General features: G+C 43.8%; 3 protein-coding genes across 3 annotated transcripts in view; 2 read left to right on the top strand and 1 right to left on the bottom strand.

Moving 5' to 3' along the window:
• Positions 1–3,197: 3,197 nt before the first annotated feature.
• On the top strand, positions 3,198–12,406 carry LOC307233379 (kinesin-like protein KIFC3; the record flags this gene model as incomplete). Its single annotated transcript, XM_080004706.1, has 19 exons — positions 3,198–3,290; positions 3,513–3,609; positions 3,803–3,960; positions 4,097–4,349; positions 6,163–6,326; positions 6,894–6,959; positions 7,255–7,392; positions 7,506–7,703; positions 8,284–8,457; positions 8,679–8,826; positions 8,953–9,083; positions 9,180–9,291; positions 9,391–9,572; positions 9,682–9,786; positions 10,214–10,344; positions 10,894–11,014; positions 11,120–11,249; positions 11,400–11,629; positions 12,278–12,406. The coding sequence occupies 19 exons, from the start codon at positions 3,198–3,200 to the stop codon at positions 12,404–12,406; spliced, it is 2,760 nt and encodes a 919-aa protein (XP_079860832.1).
• A 1,579-nt stretch (positions 12,407–13,985) lies between these two features.
• ccdc12 (coiled-coil domain containing 12) lies at positions 13,986–21,191 on the bottom strand. Its single transcript, XM_080005378.1, has 7 exons — positions 21,067–21,191; positions 18,209–18,279; positions 16,351–16,430; positions 14,917–14,978; positions 14,750–14,784; positions 14,565–14,641; positions 13,986–14,345 (listed from the first exon to the last, which is right to left on the bottom strand). The coding sequence occupies exons 1-7, from the start codon at positions 21,148–21,150 to the stop codon at positions 14,266–14,268; spliced, it is 489 nt and encodes a 162-aa protein (XP_079861504.1). The 5' UTR covers positions 21,151–21,191; the 3' UTR covers positions 13,986–14,265.
• A 1,429-nt stretch (positions 21,192–22,620) lies between these two features.
• Positions 22,621–23,233, top strand: part of nbeal2 (neurobeachin-like 2) — a 43,396-nt gene continuing 42,783 nt past the window's right edge. The window contains exon 1 of the mRNA XM_080005497.1: positions 22,621–22,708. Within this exon, the coding sequence (XP_079861623.1) occupies positions 22,658–22,708 (51 nt within the window). The 5' untranslated portion in view covers positions 22,621–22,657. The remainder of the gene's footprint in view (positions 22,709–23,233) is intronic.

The following is a 23,233-nucleotide window of genomic DNA, read 5'->3' on the forward strand; positions in this document are numbered from 1 at the left end:
CAAACTCCACTGCGCATGCGCACATCATTACCGCGTCTGGCTCTCGTGCCGCGTTCCTTCGAGCCGTAACTCGGAAGAAGAAACTCTACCTCTACTTTGGAGAATTACCCAGCGCCACACCGTCGTTAACGCTCGTTTCACGTTTTTTTTTCCTTTTTATTTTTCATTGCCTCGGTCGTCCGTGGTTTTCGGAAGCGGTACAAGACATTTGGAAGTCGGTGGTGGGGGGGGGGGGGGTTCTGAGTCGGATTTACCGAGTTCCGTCGTCCCCGGAATGCAGCATCATAACAAACGCGTGCAGCCGTGGACGTCGTGATACCAACATGTAAGAGGCGGCGTCGGGGTTCAAAAAGTAAATATTAGTCAAAATAACTGCGTCAAACCTTCACCCAAGTCCCCCAAGACCGCAGCCATGGACTGGATAACTGTGTGTTCCAACCTCACCCTGTCCTCCACTGCGCTGCTGTCATCCTACCAGCTATTCAAGGTAGGTTTCAGTATACAGGTACCGCTCACTTAACGACCGAGTTCCGTTCCCTAGGACCAGGTCGTTAAGTGAATTGTTCGATAAGCGAGGACCCGTGTTATTTCACGGTAAGGGGGCGTGGCCATTGCGAACGCCAGTGTAGTTTATACTGACAGACCGCGGGAACGAGACTGAGAACGGCGATGAGATGTATACAGTGTATATAGTGTGTAGAGTATATATAGTGTATATAGTATATATAGTGTGTGTAATGTATATAGTATATAAAGGGTGATGCACGATAAGATGCTGAACGCTGAGACGCCGTGCACAATACATGCTGGTCAGAGAGCTGGTCGTAAGTCCGAACGGTCGTTAAGTGAGGATTACCTGTACATATCGGTTGGTTTCAGTATAAATATAGGTAGGTCTCAGTATACATATAGGTAGGATTCAGTTTATATATAGCCCGGTTTCAGTATACATACAGGTAGGTTTCTATCTATCTATCTATCTATCTATCTATCTATCTAATCATCGATGGGCAATCCTAAATCAGCAGTTTGATATATCCACTGGGTTTCGGGATGGAACTTGCGCCTGCCACGACAGTTAAGGTGGTTATTGAATTTCGAGGGCTTTTTCCCTATTTGAAACACCATCTACAATTTTGGAGCCTGGTCTTTCTGTCTCCCCAGGATCACAGAGCTGCATCGTTGGGACTCTTCCTGCTCGGGGTCTCTGCAGGACTGTGGCTGCTGAGCACGCTCTGCCCCCACCTGACCGGCCCCCAAAACGAAGTGGAACGGGCGGCTGAGCTCCTGGCCCCCGCCCTGGTCTCCTTTGAGTTCCTGTGGATGAGTGGAGACTGCAGCACGGCCCATGTTCTTCTGTGCGGCTCCTGCCTCTTCCTGGGACTTTGGGATTGGCTGTCGGTGGACGCTGTCACGGTGATGAGCCACTGCTTGGCCCTGTCGTCCCTCACCTGCGGTCTGACGGTCTGTCTCTTTACCAGCAACGGCTTCGGGGCCCTCGGCAGCTTGGCCCTCGGTCTGAGTCCGCTGATTTCTACGGCTGCCGACGAGGGACTGTTAAAGTTGCTTTCGAAGGGTTCTTTGTCTATAGGGTGCTTGGCCTCCACGTGGGGTCTCAAGTCTTTTCTGTTGGAATTGAAGACCTGGCACGAGAGCGAAAGATCAGTGTAGAAAATGAATTTAATACGTCCATTTATTCAGACCTGTGATCACTGTTTACTTAAGGAGAACTGCTTCTTCTGACTGGAGCTCCTAACTTATAAAGTGGGACAGATACCTTTGACTACTGACAGACAGTATATGTCTTATTCTAGTAATATTATATTATAGCATAATTCTATTATTATATACATTTTCTCATATAATTATAATATTATATTTGTAAGTTGGCTCAGTTTTATAAAAGATAGTCTTTTTTATTTTTATTTGATTCTATTTGATTATTCTGCACTGTTAACAGCTGTTATGATCATTTCAGTATCCTTACCTGCAGAAGTCTAGGCTTTTATATAGTTTTGACTTGTTGATGTATCATACATATCATTACATATCAATGTAAATTTTCACCCATTAAACTTTTTGTCGTTTTGGAAACAATTAAATGCATTTTATTAAATAAGGATCTTTATTGATTGGATACTGGACTGGACTAGTGCCAGTAGTGCCAGCGCCAGCATCTCTTGTGCGGCGGCCTGCCAATCTGTACACATGTCTACAACATTAGGATTTCAATTGGATTCACGTAGCTGTTTTCTCTTTTTTTTGTTGTTGGAGGAATACAATTTGTTCACAGAAAACTAAAACCTATATCGAGCACGGATTATGTTATTCAAATTAATCAGTATATACATCGTTTATTTCATAATAACTTTGCTGCTGTGTTTTCCCATCACAACGTGCGCTAATGTCAGCGCCTCTTTTCGATAAAGATTCCTATCCAAACAGAAACATAAGCACTTCCTCTGATCAAGTGCACGTGACAACCCGTCCGGACCAGGTTCATTTCCTCCAGATACGGCTCAGGGCGCTGGTCTCGACCTCATCCTTCTCCGTCGCTTCATCACTGCAGAGGATCAGGGATCTATTGTGCAGTGAGTGCAGTGAGTATGCCCAATTCAGCTGGAGCAGAGGAGGAGGGAGGGAGAGGGGGAGAGAGGGAGAGAGGGAGAGAGAGAGAGAGAGAGAGAGAGACATAGGGGCGGGGAGAGCTACAAAGGAGCTGCACGGGGCTGGGATGCTGTTGCTGCTCCGAGGAGGAAGGATGCACGGAGGAGACTGTGCCAATGACAGAATGGAAGGCATGAGAAAGAGGAAGACAAATTGATGGAATGCCATCTTGTCATCGCCTGAAAGAAGAGGATAGGTGAAGGGTAAGCCCTGCGATATGGAGACAGCGACTGTTAGTGGAAACCAAATAAAATAAGGTCAACCCCAGAGAAAAAGCCAGAGCCTCCACAAGAGGCATCCGCACCATAATACTGAACTGATCTGCTGCATTTGATTTTCTCGTAGTTTCTCTATTATTTTTATTGTTATTATTATTATTTAGGGGTTTTGTTGGTATGAAAACAGCTGGATTAGGGCTCCTGGTAGTCTGAGGGTTTTTTTTCTGCATTTCTGTGGTGTGAGCAGAGGTGTGAGACAGTGTCTTTGTGCCTGTTCAGTCAGGCTGTCGCTGGGCGGTGACTCCAGGACAGATGTACGCCTTCTATTCCCTCTTAGTCTACATCTTCTACACGGTCTTCAAGAAGGAGGAGGAGGATGCCTTGGAGGTGAGGTCTAGCCCCGTTGTGGTCTGTGTCAGTAGGATAGGGGAGGTAGAAAATTTTGAGACAATCTCCCTAGAGATTGGGTCCCTAGAGGGACTGAGACGAGCGCTGCATTGTGGTCATGCAGAAATGCTCTCGCTGTGGTGTGGCCCCCCAGTGATGTGTTAACATGCATGGCATCTAGAGTGTAAATATTTTCATCCTGAATTACTGTCTGGCCACCATGTCTGTTGCTGTGATCAGGAGCCAGGACATGTTTCCATGGAAACAGGGGGTAAGAAGAAAAATGGCCACACCTCCAAGATGAAGAAAAAGGCCTGTGCTAGGCTCAGTGACTCAAGTGAGTGCTGCTCAGAAACTAATCTGTTGTTGTTTACCAGCATTACCGTCATCGTTGAATGTTCATATTCCGTTATGATAGGTCTAATATGTATCGGAATAAATGCTGTAACTCGGTGGGTATTCATGCAGAGCGATTAATATGCAGATTCCGCCGCTCCCTGACGGATTCCTCCTCCTCGCTTCTCACCCAGGCAGCAACAGCGACAGCGATGGCCTGTCGCAAAGTGACGAAGATGAGGAAGGCGGTTCAGACATCCCGGCGTGCACTCCCCTCGCTGCCTTTCTGTCCTTCAGGCAAGAGGCGGAGAAGAGGAAGGCCTCACAAGTCCCGCCTGAAACAAACGGAAAGGTTTTCAAAAGCTGCTTCATCGTCTTTAGCGAGTCTCTCAGCCGCCGCCACATAACAGCAGAGGTCTTTTGTAGAGAAAGTGTGCCTCCCTGACTGTGTGCATACCCTTCTCTTTTCATCTTTTCACATCGCTCAGCTGGCGGATTCCCCCCTGGTGGCGGTGATGTCCCACTTGCTGACGTTTCTGGAGCAGTATTCCCACTTCCAGCAGCTGCAGCAGCAGGCGGACCAGTACCGCGTCCAGCTGAAGAGGCACCGGGTCCAGCACCGCCGCCAGATGAAGGTCCTCAGAGCCTCCTACCGCCAGCGCCTCAGGGACAAGAACAGCATCATCAGCGGCCTGGAGGAGGCCATCGGCCACCAGCAGACCCCCAGCCCCGGGAGCGAGGGTGAGGGGGTGGGGGAGGAATACGGATCAGGGGTAGAAGTACGGAGACAGCAAACTTATTGGAAGGGAGGATGGGTGTACATCCAAAGGGGTGGTGTATTGTATCGATCACGCAGCTGAAGCAGGAAAGAAGGGACGGGAAATGGAATCACCGAGATGGGGTGTGAAGGAGGTGCGGAAAAAAAATCACAAGGGGCTGTAGCTGCAGAGAGATTTATGATGACTGGTCACACGTTTGGCAAGATCATTGGAGAGAGTGGGGGGGGGGGGGGTACAAAGGCTTACTAGAGGAAGCCATTTTGGTGAAATGGAGATGTCAGTGTGTACTGTACACCAACTGCAGCGTAAATTAGACTCTAGAAAATCTACAGGAATAGAGGTAGGAATAAGCCACGGGAAGTGTCGATACTCTCCAAGGTGAAGGGAGTTCGGTTTATCTGTTTCTGTAAAAAAGCGACACCGCGTAAACCTGGGATGGCCGACCCGTCCCTGTTGTAGAGGAGGAGAGAGGTAATCGGTGCAAGACCAGACTGATTAGATCTACGCGAGCAGGCTTCGCCAGACGTCGTCACGGCCCCCGGAGCTTTAGATGAGAGGGGGATCTGCCGCTTCTCAGATCTGACCACATGGTCGGACCAGAGCCGCCCCCTCAGCTCAGCCGCTGTGCGCGGGACTGGACTTCAGGTCTGTGGACCGTTCCGTGAGCTGACTTTAATCAACGCCAGGTATCCGGCCCGGGGTTGCAAAGTGTTGTGTGCGGCACGGCCGACCTCGGGCACGCCGCGCCTCATTAGGTTCGGGATAAAGATACAAAGGTACACGGCAGGAGTGTTTGGCACTTGGCTGGTTACTCAGTTGCTCTTTGTCATAAATAAAACATCCCTAAGTGTGGCTGCTCGCTTTCCTCCCCGGCCTGAAGCCGTTGCACACGCTCGCCTCCACGTGTGCCCATGTTGGACTATAAATAGCCCGGGGACCATGTCCCAGTGTTACTGAGGTAAAGAGCGTTGGCTTCGCTTTGTGAGATTTTGTCCAGGCCTCGTGCATTATTGATCGACACTGATCATGTGATGTAATCTGTTAGTTCATTTTTTCCTCCTTCTGTTCTGTTGAAATCCCCGAAACTCCACCCAATTGTCGTTCGGTAAGAGTGAAAGTGCTGATCCTGTTTTTTTTTTCTCTCTTCTGTTTAGCAAGATACAGCAGTGGTATCTTTCAGATGAGGGAAGCTCATTTTGTTTGCAATATTTCAAGACGCAATTCAAAATTTACAAGGCCTTCCCCCAGTCACGTCTCGGACTATAAATGTTCGTCGTTCCCTCCCACGTTTTCTGCGATCACGTTTTCGTCGACGGCCCTGATCCAGATGTAGCCTTCCCTACATCGAGGTGGCACCTTTTCCAATCAATCATCGAGCGGTAGAAAAATAATCAAACTCTCTATCGAGTGTGTCACGTCGGTCTCCTGAGATTGACGTTGTTCAGCGGGTCGTTCCTGCTTCCGAGCCAACCGGCGGAAAGGTGGAGGCTGCACGTGGGAGGCTGGATTTGCCCCCCAGAGTTTTTTTAAAACGGGAACACTGAAACGTTAACCTCCCCCCGGCCGCTACACGGACGCATGAAGACGCAAGAACGTCCCTCGTTAATATTTAGACGAACAAACGTACAAGAGTATTGCGGCGCCGAGACTCCCCTGACGTGCATGCCTGGGTGCAGGCCTCGAATGGAAATAGCCTGAGGAACAGATTCTGCTGACCCGTGTGGCTCTGATGAAGATCTGTTTAATTAAAAAATGTTATGGCCCCGCCTCACCAGGTGAGAATAGCCCGGCTCAGGCGGGGGTCCACGGCCTGGTGGAGTCTCTGTACGGTCTGCAGGGCGAGAGGAGCAAACTGAGGGGGGAGCTGCGCCTCCTGCACTCCCAGCTGGCGGAGAAGGAGGAGGACAGACACTCCCGCATCCAGGCCTTCCAACAGCAGGTCAACCACCACAGTTAATCGTAGTTACGTGTTTGACGATTTGAGATGTGAGCAGAGATCTTAAGATGACCCTTAGTTTGTAATTGATGAATGTTCAGTTTTATGGCGGTGATTATTTTTTGAAATATTGTGTTCTTTTTTTTTTTTTCAAGATAACAATTTTTTATGAAAGAAATGCAAATGACAAGTACATTTACAAATTGAACTATTAAGGACATCATGGGCTCAGCAGAAGTTTTTAATCTTGCATATAATTAATTAATATCATTTTTATTCTTATTTAATATTTTTAATTTTTACTTTTTGTGTATAATTTATTCTTGTTCTTCTTTCTTTGTTTAATTATTTTAAGTGGGCACTTTAGTCAGTTGAATTTGAAGCATTTTAAGCTGCTGTTTATCCACTTGGCATGTATTTGTTTTCATTTTAGTATTTTTATTCATTTATTTATTACATTTTTGTGGATTAATTGATGCTCATTATATAACATTTATTATTATTAATATAATTTCAAAGAGTCAGATTTCCATGGGATCAGCACTGCTCTGACTCTCCTTTGTCCCACAGATTGATGAGCTGAAGGGCTGCATCGAGGAGCGTGAGGAGGAGCTGTCCAGGTTGAGAACTGCCTCCGTAAGCTCTGCTGACACTTCACATTTTGAATATGCACATATTTACCCCCCTTTGCAAGTCAGCTAACCACCTGCAATGCATACTTGTTTTCAAAATCCACCTCTTCCCACTGGTGAAAATGCTAAGATGTGAGGACACCCGCATCAACCAAAAACTAGAAGAAGATGTGGATGTTGACTACTGATTTCAAGACAGGAATGCAAAACCTGTAAAGGTCAAGTGTTCGCTTAGGGCGCTTGTGGGGTCTGGATACAGTATTTCCGGGGGAACTCATGAGCGCGTTTTACCTTCTCAGGGGGTTACGGACTCAGAGAAGAGGGTTCTGTGCCTTTCAGTGGAGAACGAGAGTCTCAAACAGAGTCTGAGTGTCACGCAGGGCCTTCTGCAGCAGCTGTCTGCGATCCCCTCCCAGTCCAGCTCCATGCTGGTCAAGGTGAGGCGCGCCAGCGAAAACCCCCCCCCAAAAAAACTCACCCGAAACATGTGAATTTAAAAAAGTATTGTGGAGCAACCCGCCCACTTCCGGCTGGATCTCCCTCCCGACAGGAGAACGAGAGCCTGCGGAGCCGAGTGCAGCAGCTGGAGACCTCCCTGCAGGAGCGCGTCGAGCAGCTCTCCCGACTGGAGAGGCAGAGCGAGAAGGACGAGTGGAGGAGAGGAGAGGAGCTGAGGAAACGAGAGGAGAGAGTGAGGGAGCTGCAGCTGGAGCTGGACAGAGAGAGAGGCAAGGAGCCCGTGGTTAAGGTCAGAACTGTCTCTAAAATGAGTTTGAATAGTGACTAGCGGTGTAATGATATGACGTATATCAGTTTGTGTTGATGCATTAATACAAATCACAATATGAATCAACAATGTTCACTGTGATTCATATTATTAAGTGCAAACTACCTGCAGTCCAACAGCAAAAATGTATTAAAAGCTTTTAAATAGATAACCTCCACAGGGAACAGATTACAGATTGAAAGATTAAGGTTTTGACCCCAACTTTATGAGCCAAAACTTCAGAGAATGCACTGTAATAGATCATAGAATCCTGAAAGAATTAAAAAATTTTTTTACTGTAATTGCATGTCATATTTTATCTAATTTTGGTCTAAAAAAACAAGAGAATGTCATTGAAAGTAAGTTATTAGCTCACAATTATATTTTAGCCCTCTGTGTTGAATTATATTGTGGATGGAAGTGTCTCATTGGGCATGGACCTGATTATTTAAAGGTTTTGTTTGAATAAAAACGGGTATTTTGATTGGATTGGATACAATTTTTCTTTCCATTTATCACGTGTAAAATAGAAGGCTCAGATGAGGCGTCTTTTCCCTCCTAGTACGTCACCCAAACGGTGGAGGTGGAGTCGCCCTCCACGCTGAAGCAGCTGGCGAAGGCCCGGCAGAGGACTGAGCTGCTGTCCCAGAAGCTTTCCAGTCAGAACGAACAGTGCAAGCAGCTGGAGGAGCAGATCAGAAAGTCCGACTTATACAGCTGCAACCTGCAGCACAAGGTATCATCACTGTATCGCTTAAGAAAAAAAAAAAAAAAAAATCACGCTGATCTTCTTTGTCCATAATCTTCTTTGTCCCTGTCCTGAAACATCCCTCCCTGCCCAGATAATATTCCCTCTTCGTGGTCATTTGACCCAATGGAAATGAAAAGATGGAATATTTACCGATCATAGACAAATCCAAATTGACAAACTAAACCGGCAAACTGATCCCTTCACAGATAGCAGCGTATGAGCGGGAAATCAGTAAACTGAGGGAGGAACTGCTGAAGGAGATCGGTCACCTGGAAGAGCGGAAGGAGGAGGCTGTGAAGGCAGCAGCGAGCTGCTCAGAAGAACACTTCCAGAGCCTGCAGGAACAGTTCTTCAGTGAGTCAGCCCAGAAAAAAACCAAAAAAAAAACCCTCCAAGCACTTTCCCTTTGTTTCCTGTCATCTAGTCAAGTTCCCATTAACAGAGAGCTTAAGTAAAAGATGTGTTTTTGGATTTGACCAGCCTTGCAGAAGCGTTTGACGGCCCTCCCTCCAAACCTGCGTTCCATGAAGACGGACTATGCCAGCCTGAGGAGTCAAGTCCGCAACTTCTCCGACTTCTATGGCGCAGCCATCAGCGACGCCAAGAAACAGGTCGGCATCCTGGCTTCGCATTTTTTAAGGGACACGTTCTGACTTACGACAGCCCAAAAATGTAAACAAAAAATTAATATTGGGTCTCGATTGCAGATTTCTGCTGCTCTCAGCGAGATGTCCGAGGCCAACAAAGATCTTTTGGAGAAATATAGGAAGGAAGTGGCGCTGCGTAGGAAGTACCACGAGCAGCTGGTTGAGCTGAAAGGTAAGGGCAGAAGAAGAAGAAGAAGAAAAAGAAGAAGAAGAAGCGCAAAAACCACTCACTCCAGCACGTTCACCGCCCAAACACGGCCTCTGTCTCCAGGGAACATCCGTGTGCTGTGCCGCGTGAAGCCCGTGCTGAAGGAGGACCAGCACGAGGAGGGCCAATCCGTGGTGGTGACCGCCGACCCCCACAACGAGTCGGCCCTGACCGTGATGAACAAGGGCAAGGGTCGCATCTTCGAGCTGGACAAGGTGTTCCACCCCCAGGCCACGCAAGAAGAGGTGTGATGTCTCAGTGCAGCCATATTGAGAGGCTATTAAATTGATCATTGATCCCGTCAATCACGAAGAAACTGTTATTTATTTATTTATTTTAAATCAAATTCTCAAGGTCTTTCAAGACATCGAGCCTCTCGTGACGTCCTGCATTGATGGGTACCACGTCTGCATATTCGCTTATGGCCAAACTGGATCTGGAAAAACGCACACGATGGAGGTATGCTCTAGACATACAGTCGCTTTTTCAACCCAGGCCTTGAAATGTTGAACCCCGTCATTTATAACTGTTCACACACAACCTCTCTGAACGCAAAACTATTGAGGAACTAACACTCTGCTGCAGCTTCTGAACGTGCGAAACGCAATCCAATGGGGACGAAGCGGCACAACTTCCTGTTTCTAGTCTCTTACGTTAGTGCGGATCTGGATAAAATGTAAGCCTGTCTGACTATATTGTGAGCTTCTCATTTTCCACAGTAAGGTTTTTTTTTTAAGGCTAAACCATTTTCGCCAATGGACTGCATCTAAGCACAGTGAGAAGCTGCTGCAGCGCGGCGGCGGACCCCTCCTTTAAACAAAATTGATTGTTTTGGCTCACATGAGCTCGATGCCGCTGGGACACTTTTATTTCTCACAATTTCCAGGGAACGGTGGAGAATCCAGGTATCAACCAGCGAGCTCTGAAACACCTCTTCAGCGAGATAGAAGACAGGAAGGACATGTGGACATACACTGTCAGTGTCAACTCCGTGGAGATCTACAATGAGGTGCTCAGGTAGGGGCCACGTTCATTAAAATAGGCAAATTTAGTAAATATTCTGTATGGCTGTAATATTGAGGGAGTTTTATTTCAAATGGGAAGTTTTAGTCTGTTATTGTACTTAATATTACACAATGTACATAAATAAATGTACACAAATATGTGTGTATACTGTATATAGTTTCTGTTTAAAATGCTGTATATAGATTTTTATTTTTAATTTAATTTTATTTTATTTGTAAACCTATTTTTACTAAATCTTTTTCTATTTGTACTATGCCCAGCACAGTCTCTAGAGTTTTCCAAAAAAACATTTCACTACACGTGCTACGGTGCAATATGTATGTGAGGAATAAATCTTTTGAAATATTACAATATACCTGTAGTTCAATATAGTGAACCTCAGTTGAACTATTCAACATGGGATTTTGAATGTATAAGCGGATATCATGATGTTTGTATTGACACTGTGTAAAATTCCCTAAGGTTGTATTGATAATTCAATTCTTCTGTCTTCTCCAGCCCTGATTGCTTGAGATGTTTTGGGGTTTTTTTGGTCCACAGAGATCTGCTCAGTAAGGACGGAGAAAAGCTGGACATCAAGATCAATCCAGACGGAACAGGACAGCTGCACGTGCCAGGCCTCAGGGTCGTCGAGGTCAAAAGCTTCCAACACATCAAGAAGGTGATTGAACCAATCATGAGCTCAGACTGGTGCTCTCCATGAGGAATGTTCAGTACAAAAAGCAACTTGTAGTACCGACCTAACGCTTTTTTTGTGGTGCTCCAGCTTTTAGCCACAGCCCGTCGGAACAGGATCACCTTTGGAACCCAGATGAACCAGCACAGCTCGCGCTCCCACGCTCTGCTCTGCATCACGGTGCTCGGCACTGATCTGGCCACCGGGACCAAAACCACGGGTCGGCCACACAACACACACAGTGCTTATGCACGATCATAAATCACTTATTATAGGAATTTCTTATTTTATTATTTGAATCCTCAGTTCCCAAGTGCACAACGCTAGTGTCTTAACATTTCTCCCATCCTCTTCCTTTTTGTCCGTACAGGTAAGCTGAACTTGGTGGATCTGGCGGGCTCAGAGCGGGTGTGGAAGTCCGGGGCGGAGGGGGAACGCCTGAAGGAAGCCCAGAACATCAACCGCTCCCTGCTGGCTCTGGGGGACGTGATCCAGGCTCTGAGGGGCCGGCAGACCCACATCCCCTTCCGGAACTCCCGTCTCACATACCTGCTGCAAGACTCCCTGGGCAAAGGCAACAAGACCGCCATGGTGGTGCAGGTCCGTTTGCTGACTCTTAATGCATATGGAGACACAGGGACATTCTAAAAAGCTTCATGTAGCTAAACAAGGGAGGAAATACCTTTAACGATGATCTACATCTTTGATGTTTGAGACAGATTTTTTTTTTTTAGGGCATAGGGTTATTACAAAAATAAAATATAACTATTTTTTAAATGAAATAATTTAGGCTGAAAGTGGCGAATTTTAAATTAATCAGCCCACGTCTACGTATGAATAGAATACATTTTGATTCTTTTAGACTTTAGGTCATTTAGCCACAGTAAGCTTAATGTGTCGTAAAATCTGGACTTTGTTCAAATATTTTCTATATTTCCATATCTTTCATCGCCTCAGAATTTTCCCCATCATAATATCCCCTGATGTCGAGAGATTGTTAAACTCACTTTACACTTTATTTATCCATTAAAAAAATCAATTTTTTGATTTCGATTTTATTTGTCGTTTCACCACTAATAGTACACGTGCCGCCCCAGAGCTGAGTAATATTTCAACTTCACATTAAGGCTTTTAGTATGTCCCGAGACACAGAATGTTTTTCTACAGAATATTTACAAGTTCAAACTTGTAAATATTTTTCCTGGCAATAAGTTAACCACAGCGCCCTCTGATATGTTGATTTTTAAGGTGTCTGCTCTGGAGAGTAATGTGGGAGAGACGCTGTGCTCACTCAAGTTCGCTCAGAAGGTCTGCAAGGTGGAGCTCGGTCCCGCAGCCAGGAAGATCGAATCGGGCGGAGGGGGCCAATGTGAATAACGGCCCTCAAGTCACTCGCTTCCCGTTTCCAAGGGCGACAGCGGCTACAGGGACTCGGACGTAAGAAAACAAACCATCCTCCGGAGCAGCCACCAAGCCACCGGCCAATGCAGCTCAAGGGCTATGAGGATGGACGTCTGCATGGCACCAGGATTAAACTTCCAGAAAAGGCAGAATCAAGGTCATTAATCAACCGCACTCGGGTTCTCCTGACAAGTAGCAGCCATTTATCTTTAGCTGATCTGCATGTAGCATTATTTATCCTTCCACACGGAGTGCCAAGACAACCTCTGCCTCACCCTCAGCATAATATCCCATCCCGGAAAAGAAACCGAGGTTTCCTTTGATTCAGGTGTTCTCAACCATGATCCAGATCAGTTCCAGATCCAGTTTCCAGATCAGAAAAACTCTTGCAACAATAGCAATTCAAAACGTTGGACCAACTATTTTTTTCCCCCCCTTTCATTATTCCGGTGCTACTAATTGTATGTGTTATGATTTATATTTCGGTCTTTAAGCAACACATATGAAACTGATAGTGTATTACTGAGCAAAGTGTGGATTAAGCTTGGATTCTACATTTTATCCTAAGTGTTTTGTGTGAATGAGTATTACACAAGCTACTTTGATGATATTACAGAGCATGGAGGGAGCTCCAAATGGATTATATCGAAATAAGATATACTTCAAACCTATTTAACGAAATTCTTAATTGAAAACATGTAAATACATCGGTCTTAGAAATGTCCCACGTGCCCTGTGATGCATATCAAGTGACCCCACGTGGGGTTGCGAAGTTTGAGTCCGGCATCTGTCTCATAGAGCATTTCTTCCTGGCCGTCTCACAGCGAAGGTCTCAAATCATTTACAGATTAGTGTCATTCTATAAACATGTGAGTTTGTGCTTTCGTTGTCTTAATCATCTTGCTATAAAAGTATGTGAATTGTGAGCTTCGATTACACTACGCTACAGTATATTTTCGGAAGGTTGTTGCGTGTGGGGTTGCTTGATTTCCGTGTTAACGGGAGCGTGGACTCCTTAGCATTTCATTCACACTGAGTCACTTATTAATGTGTAGTTTGTTTTTAAGAAGGGCAGGTAGTGAATGTCAACTCTGTTAAGATAAGACTTTAGAAAAGTTAGAGTGTTTGAGGGAGATGGTAGCTGGTGTGAAAATGCGATCTACTATAACAGTGCAATAGCTTATTTAATGGTAGGTAGGTGTTCTAAACCTGCAGTACATGGACACAGAATGCACTTTATTGCAGGTTTATTAAAGGTTTAGTGCAGATCTAATTTTTTTGACGACATTATAGGTGCTTATAGTTGATATCACTAACCAAAACATGTTCATTGTGATCTGTTAGTTAGCGCTTATTTAATATTCCAACTGGATCAGCTATTGGATCAACATTACATATAATTTTATTATGAAAATAATGTTCCATCGACTACTGTTGAGTCCATAGGGCAGTTGATTGTAAATTAATTTTCAAACTTTCTGAATAAATATATTAAAAAAAAAAAAAGTGTGCGCTTCGAATCATCAATTCTACAAGAAGAAACAATACACTCACATACTAGAAAATTCAAATTTTTACTGGAAAATAGGTTATCATGACAAACCACAATGATCGTGCATCAGAAATGCAAGATATGGAAACCACATGCAAACCACATGTAGCAGCACATGTTAGTCAAGGGGAATACAAAATCATTTATAAAAAAATATACATAAAAGAAATAATCCATTCCCTGCAGATAGCCATCACTGTAAGACTCTACCACATGAACGGTTCTGTACACAGGGGACCCAGGTTCTTCCATCCTCTTCCTCTTTTACAGTAGCGTCCTGGGCTCAGTCCGAGTCTCCTTCTACCATCCCCGCCGCTCCCACCACTCCGGCCAGCATCTCCTCGCTGCCTTGCAGACGGTCGCCTGGAAACACACACGCCCGCTCTGTTAATCTGACTCGGTACTGCTTGTTCAATGTTTACGCTCTGCAGAAAGTTCCAAGGTAATCATTTTGGAGGCTGGTGGCTTCAGATCACTCCAAAGTCTAGAATCCACAAAGCAAAGAGCCTGGTAACGCACCCACGGGGCTGATCAGCTCTCACGATAGCGTCATGAAAAGCAAGTGAACAGATGGGTACTCACGGATGAGTTCGGCGATGGCCCTCTGTGTTCTCCTCTCCAGCTTCTCCAGCTTCTTTGCCACGTCCCGCTTTAGGTCCCTGCACCCAGGAATCAGCGACTTATAACTAACGTCTAAGAGGGACTTGTGGGAAAACCGCAGAATGACTCTACAGAATACAGTTAGACGATTGAAATCATTCTCTCACCAGTCAGGTTTCCTTGGTGCAAGATTGGCCAAATCCTGGAAAAAGTGAGAGGAGCAGAAATTAAGCGGGAAAAAAAGAGCAAAACAGACAATACTGAGACAAAAAGAAGAAGAAGAAGAAGAAGAATACAAAACAAGGAATATTAGACTTCTAAAAGGAATACCTACCACTTCTTCAATGATGGGCTCTGGATTAGCTGCCTCAAGTTGGTCTTTCACCTTATCTTCCACTTAAAAAAAACAAACAAAAAAAAAAGAATGCTCAAAAAGTTCATAGTACTGGGCAGTATACAGTTTCATCTGGTATACTGGTTTTAATTTCCCGTACCACATGGATTTTTCACCACCATACCGGTGCATAGCTGAAACAATTGCTGTAACTCTTCAATAGGCTGAGAAATATATAATGTTCGCCGGGAAGAGAGCTACGGTGTATTGAGCGGGGACCCCTATTAACTGTGTCCCCTTCTTACTGACGATTATAATTAATATAACACAATAATAAATAACCCACAACAAACTCTCTTTAACGACACCGCCAAAACACCATGGCACACAACAATTTGTAACACTAATAATTGTACATTTACAAAATGACACCGCCAAATGGCATAACAATCTGCTGCAGCTGGGAGAGGCATTCAGGAACAGAAAGGAGAAGATGGAGGATGAAGAAAGAGAGACCAGAGGTGGAGATCAGGCACCAGAAGAACTTGTGAGCAAGAGAGGAGCCGTGTCTGCTGCTTGGAAGTTTTTTTGGCTCTAAAAAAATTAATCTGTTGTCGACCAAAAAACTGTTTATTACGATGTTTATGGAGCCACTGTTGTTGCAGGTGGTGGTAACACGAGCAACATAATCGTCGCCTCGGCAGAAAACATGTTTTGGAATAGCAAGAGCGTACGCGATCACGCCGTCGGATTAGAGGTTGTCAAGCGGCAGTGCCAGTGGAACAGTAAAGCCTGCCGCTTGTGGAGGCATTTGCTTGAGGCGCCGCATATGACAGGAAAATCAAGCGTTGGAGCGACATTACAAACAATCCACCTACAGTACGCACGGACATGGACCTGCTACAGGCAGTCGAGAAAGACGGGTTCAGAGCAATGAGAAAAACACTTGCAGGTGTGTCTTACCGGGGCGAAAATATCTATTTATAAATACATTTATAATCTATTTATTTAAAAGTTATGCTTTTACAACTCTGCAATTTTAACTCATTCAACACATTTTGCAACAGTTTCATGCTGATTCCTTCATATATTGTATCATTTTGTGGGGCCAAGCAACAACACTATAGCAATCAAAGCTTTCAGTATATACATTATTATGACATTAAAAATATTTATATTCTATGTACTCCTGACAGTAAAATAAGCCACCATGAACCTATATAAAAGCCCAGTCATGCAAAAAAAAAAAAAAAAAAAATATCAGAATATAACCCGCCACAATCGTAAAAAATACTGTGATACAAATTTTCGGTCGTACTGGCTAGCGCTAAGTTCATTATCAAAATACATCTCAAGTATTTGGTGTTAAAATCGGGCCATTTTTGTCAAGAGTCGTCACCAAGATCCGTCTTGTTTCTGAGTAAGCCTTCTCACCTGAGGCGGGTTTGGCTTTGGGCACCTGTCGCTCTTTCAGTTCTTCATCCTCTGGGGTGTAGTTCCTTAGTTTGAGCTCCCTGTGAACACAGACATGTTTAGTGTTATTCATTTAAAAGTGACAGATCGCAACAATTGACCTTATACAGTAATAGAACGACACATCAAACTCAAAGCAGAGATACAACACACATACACTCGGAATTCCAGGAGAGGGCAGTGCAACCAAATATATTCCAGAGATTACCGTAAAGAGAGCCCATCTGCAAATCTGACAAAGCGGTGCATTTAGTGTTGCGGTGTGCGTGTGTGTGGGGGACTTAAATAAAGCCCCCCTTTATTCAAACAAATGCTTCCAATTAGCATGTTCCAACATAAGTCAGATTTGAAGGGAGCAGCAAACAGCTGAGCGACGCTCCTCCTTAGTTAAATGATATCATCTTTCAACAGCTTGTGGCATTCTTGGAAAGGTTTGGATGACATCTCTGTAGATTGCACCTCAAGCCCGGAGAGACAGAGGGCTCCTAAATCCTGTCAGACCATCCCACAAAGAGCCAAGCATGTCGTTGTGATGAAGCAGCAGATGCTTTGCTCTGGGTACATTTATCACCCACAATGGCCAGTGACAAGACAGACTAAAGCCTTGTATGGGTGTAGGTGGGAATGCTGGTCATGTTCTGCATTTGGCATTTGAGTACAGTCCAGCCTCGCTGCAAATGTTTCATCCTGCCCCCAGCTTTCTCCCTTACACATGCCTTTTCCTCAGATTAATTAATCTTTAGACCCATTTTAATTACTTCAACTGCTCATCAGCAAATATATTTTTGTGTTCCAGCATTATGGCTGTTGGTGTTGTTACACTATACCTGTCCCAGGGAAAGGGTGGGAGTAAAAATATTTTATAATGACAAAGTGATTTCTTCACTAAACTATGTTATGAGAAGGGTGTGTTAGGAAAAACTGTAACGCAAAAATATTTTTTGAGAATAAATGTACAAGGTACCCAGAACTAGTTACACTTAGGCTTCTTAAAAAAAAAATAATAATAACAAAGTAACCCAAAGCCTAGTGAATACAACTTTATGGCAGCTAAAAGGCCTGGTCACCTCCACTATGTGGCGTTGACGACAAAAACGGACCGTAGAGTTTGAAAAAGATAGCAGATGTAGCACAGGCCAGACCTATCAGTGAATTAAAACTCTTAGTGAAATTCAGAAAATAGAATAGTGAACCTTAATGATTATATAATTAATGTCTATTTCTTCTCAACTAGCAAACAGCCAAAAAATAAAAAAGGAAAAAAGGAAACAAACATCTGAGCTAGAATGGAAGGAACTTGTGACTTGACGAAAAGGGCTCGTCGTTAATACTTTTTGATGGGGACATACTTGTGCACCCTTTGATGACTAAAGAATCTGTAACGGCTAACCAAAACACAACTGGCACGGACTACTTTCTTGTCATACAAACTTGAGCGTTGTAGGAGTCCTATCCGGTTAGACTGAGGGGAGTGCCGTCATTAAAGATAAACAATGGAAAAGGTTGCGCAGGACAGGAGCAACGGCTGCTCCTTCCTGATGCATGACAGATAAGTAAGCTGCAGGATATTTGAGCAGCTCGCTGAACAGGGCCCCACGTAAACATTGGCTCTTGAGATCTACCACACTCTTAAATTAACCTCTACCAGCCCATGCTTTCTGGCCACAAAATGTAAAAATATATTCACACACTGAGTGCAGTTTCACTTCCCTTTTCTGTAGGAAAGAAAAACAATTTAAACATGTCTAGCAGTAAAAGGGTCTTGAGTGTATCTCATGATGTTTTCATATGATCAAGAGAAGTGGTGTGTTTGCTCAACCTGTGTTTCTCCTCCTCGGGTTCTTCCAGGGCCTTCTTCTTCTCAGGTTCTCCCTCCTCCGGTTCTCGCCCCTGTAGGAACGCCACCACACCGTCGTTGAAATACAATGCACTCAAAAGTCCACCGTCTCCACGATAAAAAAAAAACATGTAGCATTTAATAAATAGTCTGAAGCTAGGTTTGTATCTATAAACAGTGAGTCCTGCATTTGTCATTTCTAAATGCCACACAACGATGAGTCTCGCTGCTTATTTAAGATGTCTTAGCTAATTTCCCTACACGCTAACGTTCACGCTAGGCTTGTATTTGCATAGGTAAAAAAAAAAAACTCAAACCACTGTGGATTGGGAGTGTCCTGTGGGATTCAAATAATCAATTTACATTTCGAACTTGCACATATCTGTCAATCTCTTCGAACAAATAAATATGGATAACCAGATCATTGGCTTCATCAGGAATAGTTTTTGAATTTCATGAAAAGTTGAAGGAGACTTGCAAAAGCCCAAAAAGTCAGCCCTGAGGTCCAATATCGTCTGATAATCAAGAGCACAAGCAGAGAAGGTTCCTCGGCACCAAAAGCATGACAGACCTCAGATCTACACAGAAGCTATTTGATCGTAAACACAATGAAAATGTATTATGGAAAAAAAAAAAGCCATAAATGGGAGGCTAGAACAAAGAATTTCAAACCCCTCCCTTTGCACATTTTCCTGAAGAGGCTTCCTGTCCATCTGCTAGAACAATTGAGCGGACTGACTCACAGTATGTCATGAAAACAATCCCATGCTTTAGGAATGTCAACAGCCGTTTATCAAACACTGAAAGCCAAGCCAACATGACTTCTGCTCAAAACGCATACTCAAACACAGCAAAGTACAATTTGCTTGCCCTTGGAGAACGGCTTCCTGTAGCAAAGAGAATATGTGACACAAAATTGGAAGATTCTCAAAGCGGAGACAGTGAGAGGCTCTACGGGCCAATTAAGAAGGTTAAGCCAACTTTGTAAATAACAAACTGAGAACCTACCAAAGCCCTACAGGAAGGCAGTGACAGAAATATAGTACTTCATATGTACTAAGATATCAAGGGTGCTTTGTAGATGCATTTTAAGAGGTCTGTTTAAGCTCTGAACGTATGATGATGATTTACTTCAAACATTTGGACCTCATTACATTCATTTCATGGTCTAAATTAATTACATTGATTAAGTGACTATTTAAAAATGAATAGATCAGGATAAATAGATTAACCAAACAAAGAAATTATTTCCAAAAAGCTGAATATAAATAGAACAGCTATCAAATCGAATGGCTGTCAACCGTCCAGATGTTTGATTATTTACCTTGCACCTTTAGAGCAACACACACAAAAATACCACAAATGGAGAGTTTAAGCTAGTTTGACCTTGGAGTGGACAGGGGAGTTTGTGACCGACCCCACTCACCTCAGACATGACCTTTTGGAGACTCTGCCAACTGGCAACAACTACAGTTTCTAGACTATGACAGTGGGGCTCACCAACAGGCCCCCTGCCCATCCTGCCCCCACTGACTGTCTCTGTCTCGTCTCTCACACTCACACACTCTCTCTCTCACTCACTCACTCACACACACACACACACACACACACACACACACACACACACACACAACTTAATGCAATAATATACACGCAATAACACTGGTGTTACACTGGACTGGTCAGCCCACAGTAATAATGATATTATAATTGATCATTTTTATCCTATACACCATAACAATATGATATCCTGTGCATACATTCTTATATTTGTATATTATCTTAAATATCTGCCTGTTTCTGCTTTGTATTTTTAGCTACATGTATATATTTGACATTTTAATTTAATTTTTTATTTTTTATCCTATATTTTTTTTTATTTCTCCTTTTTTAGGGACTGTTAGCGTTTTAATTGTTTAATGCTTTTGATCTGTGCTGAAGTGCACAAAACCGGACCAGAAGAAATTCCTGGTATATGTATATGTACCTGGTGAAAATAAATCCATTTTCACTTTACGGCTGTGCATGATGGCACCACTGTTTACTGTAGGCAAAATCTACTTTTGAAAAAGCTCCTCTTGCTGCTGATCGACACGGCTGTTGTAGATTGTTGAATGTAAGTACAGTGGGAGTTACTGTGAAACCAGAGCCAAATCCCCTGTGTAAAAGCATGCTTAGCCAATAAAATCTAATTCTGATGCTGGCGTTTAAGCTAGAGAAACTTTACTATAAATAAATACAATGATATTATACAAATAAAGGAAATATTAGTTCAAAATCCAGTTATTATTGTGATCGTTTCTTTCACATTGCACAGCTTCTTAAGATTAACCAACGAAGAGCAGCACAAAAAGTGACCACCAAATGGACAGTTTAAACTAAGTTTATTTCAATACTTTGCTGTATATGTATATATTTTGATTCGGGATTGTGGAACTTGAGCTACCGTGATGTCTTTTGGTATAGTCCCAAACAAATCAAATTATTATAGTGATGCGATTGTGTATTTCATATTGCCCAGCTTCTGAGGACTACCCAATACTCGACATTTTATTAATTTAGCTCCAATAAACCAGTTGCCATCACCAAGTCCCTTTAACCATGAATGTATGAATGTATGTCTACAGTGGCAGCCTCTATCTTGTGGATATTTAAGTGACATTCGGCATTAGAAGTAAAGAAATGAAAAGTCAGGATAAAAAAAAAAAATAACTTAAGTCGGCTGAGCTAGCTACTAGAGGTAGCTAGCATACCGAGCTACATCGGCGATGTTACCAAATCGCGTTTTAAAACCCTCGCAACGTTTCATTTTAAAATGTCTCTAATGAGCAGACATTTACCTGGAGCTGTCTGTTTTTCAACGCCTTCAGCCTCTCCTTTCTTTTCAAGGCTTGCTCCTGCAGGGAGCCGACGCTTTGCTCCATGTTTGTTGACCCCACGCTGCTCCGTTCTCTCAGGGATCCGTTCGCACCCCTTGCCTCCAGTGGGCCGGTACAGGTCAGAACGTGAAGCCGAACGCCGAGAACATCAAACGCCAAAATAATAATGACTCGTAAAAAAAACTTTCTGGAACATGATTTTTTTTTCCCTTAGTAAAACGTGTGTAGTGGCACGTTGCACGTTTTGACATTTCATCTTCTTAGCAAGAAACAATGAAATAAGTGATCGATATAATAACGTTTATTCATCAGTGACTCACTCCTGGTGTGGAATGTAGGCCATTGTCATGGCGATGCAGCTGCCTTATGGTCCCCTGTACATACATATAATAATAATAATAATAATAATAATAATAATAATAATAATAATAATAATAATAATAATAATAATAATAATAATAATAATAAACAAACAAACAAACACATATATGTATAAATAAATAAAACAAAATAAACAAATAAAGAAATATTGAAATAAAGATCGCAAAAATTTGTTACACGTTCACCAAATTGAAATCGAATGGTATTTGAGGATGACTGAAAAATAAGAATCGCAATTTGTTTATTTGTACATTTTGAACGGTCTGGTGCGTCGTGACACAAAAGGAATAAATTATAATAACAATAAAAATGATATGTAATAAATACATTATAGCCCGAAATGATTTACAATAAGGCACATTAACAACTTGGTGGATAGCACGAGGTAATATACGTGTGTGTGTGTGTGTGTGTGATGTATGTAAAAAATAATAGCAATATATTTAAAGTTTTATAATAATAATGTCCCGACATGAAAATAAAAAAAGTTTTAACAGTGGTTATGTTTCGAGAGTTTTAATCCTTACTTTGCGTTAATTGAGTGTGTGTGTGTGTGTGTGTGTGTGTGTTTGTGCGTGTGTGTGTGTGTTTGTGCGTGTGTGTGTGTGTGTGTGTCTGTGAGTGTATATGTGTGTGTCAGTGTGTGTGCGTGTATATATGTATGTGTGTGTGTGTGTGTGTGTGTGTGTGTGTGCGTGTGTGTGCGTGTCCGTGTGTACGCGTGGGTCTGCGCGTGCGCGCGTCTTTAAGAGCGCGGCCCACCTGTGGAACGCGCACAGTTGAACCGGGATCGGTTCCCCTCGAAGCGCTGATCTCAGAGCGGCGGCGGCGGAGCCCGCACAGCATCTACTGGACCTCCTTGCGTGGGATCTCTCCACAGTGGGAGAACCTACGGCGTGCGTGCGTGTGTGTATGTGTGTGTGTGTGTTTTCATTATTATTATTTTTTTTTTGACGTGTGTTTTTAAACACCCGGCGAGGGGCGAATGGACGATGCCTTTCGGACCGCTTCGGGAGTCTCCAAATGCTTCCCGATAGCGCGTTGCGCGCGTCCGACCGTCCGGAGGAGGGAAGTGGAAGAGGAGGGGGGGGCGCGAAAAAGAACTTACGACGCGTGAAAGTTTGTGAAGTTTTGGGGGTTTTGTGAAGAGGGAACGTCCGCGGAGGGAGGAATGGCCTCGAAGGAGAGGCTGTACGAGCTGTGGATGTTATACTACACCAAGGTGAGTCGGACTGCGAAACACCTGACACCGACACCTGCTGTCGCGCTCGCAGGGGATTTAAATCCACGAGCGCGGGCGGGACAACGCCACCCGACGAGACTAAAATACTTTTATCGATAGAGGACATTTTTTTTTGGTTTTTAATCTGAATCATGTTTCCGAGGCCAGCGTGAGTAGCCTCCTATGAGGAAGTAGCCTGTTCTACATTCATAGCCAGCGATGAAAGCTTAAACTCCTTTCTTTTGATTCGGCCCCCGACGAGTCACTCGGGAAGAAAAGAGTCGATCGATCATCCGACTCGTCGTTCGTTCCGTTCGGGTGGAGCAATGCGCGGCCCGGGTGGCGGAGGAGCCTCGGTGAACCGCGGACGACAACCAGAAGACACGGCTCAGTTCTGGGTTGTGAAGGGAATTCCCACAGGACTCGTTAAATTCCCTCAAAAACGAGTACTTTTGTCAGATATATGCAAAATGTGAATCGCTAAAATAACTGTAATGATTTAGAAGAAGGCAGAAGGCAAAGTGT

The sequence above is a fragment of the Zeus faber genome (genome assembly GCF_960531495.2).
Source record: "Zeus faber genome assembly, chromosome: 8".
Classification (NCBI taxonomy): Eukaryota; Metazoa; Chordata; class Actinopteri; order Zeiformes; family Zeidae; genus Zeus; species Zeus faber.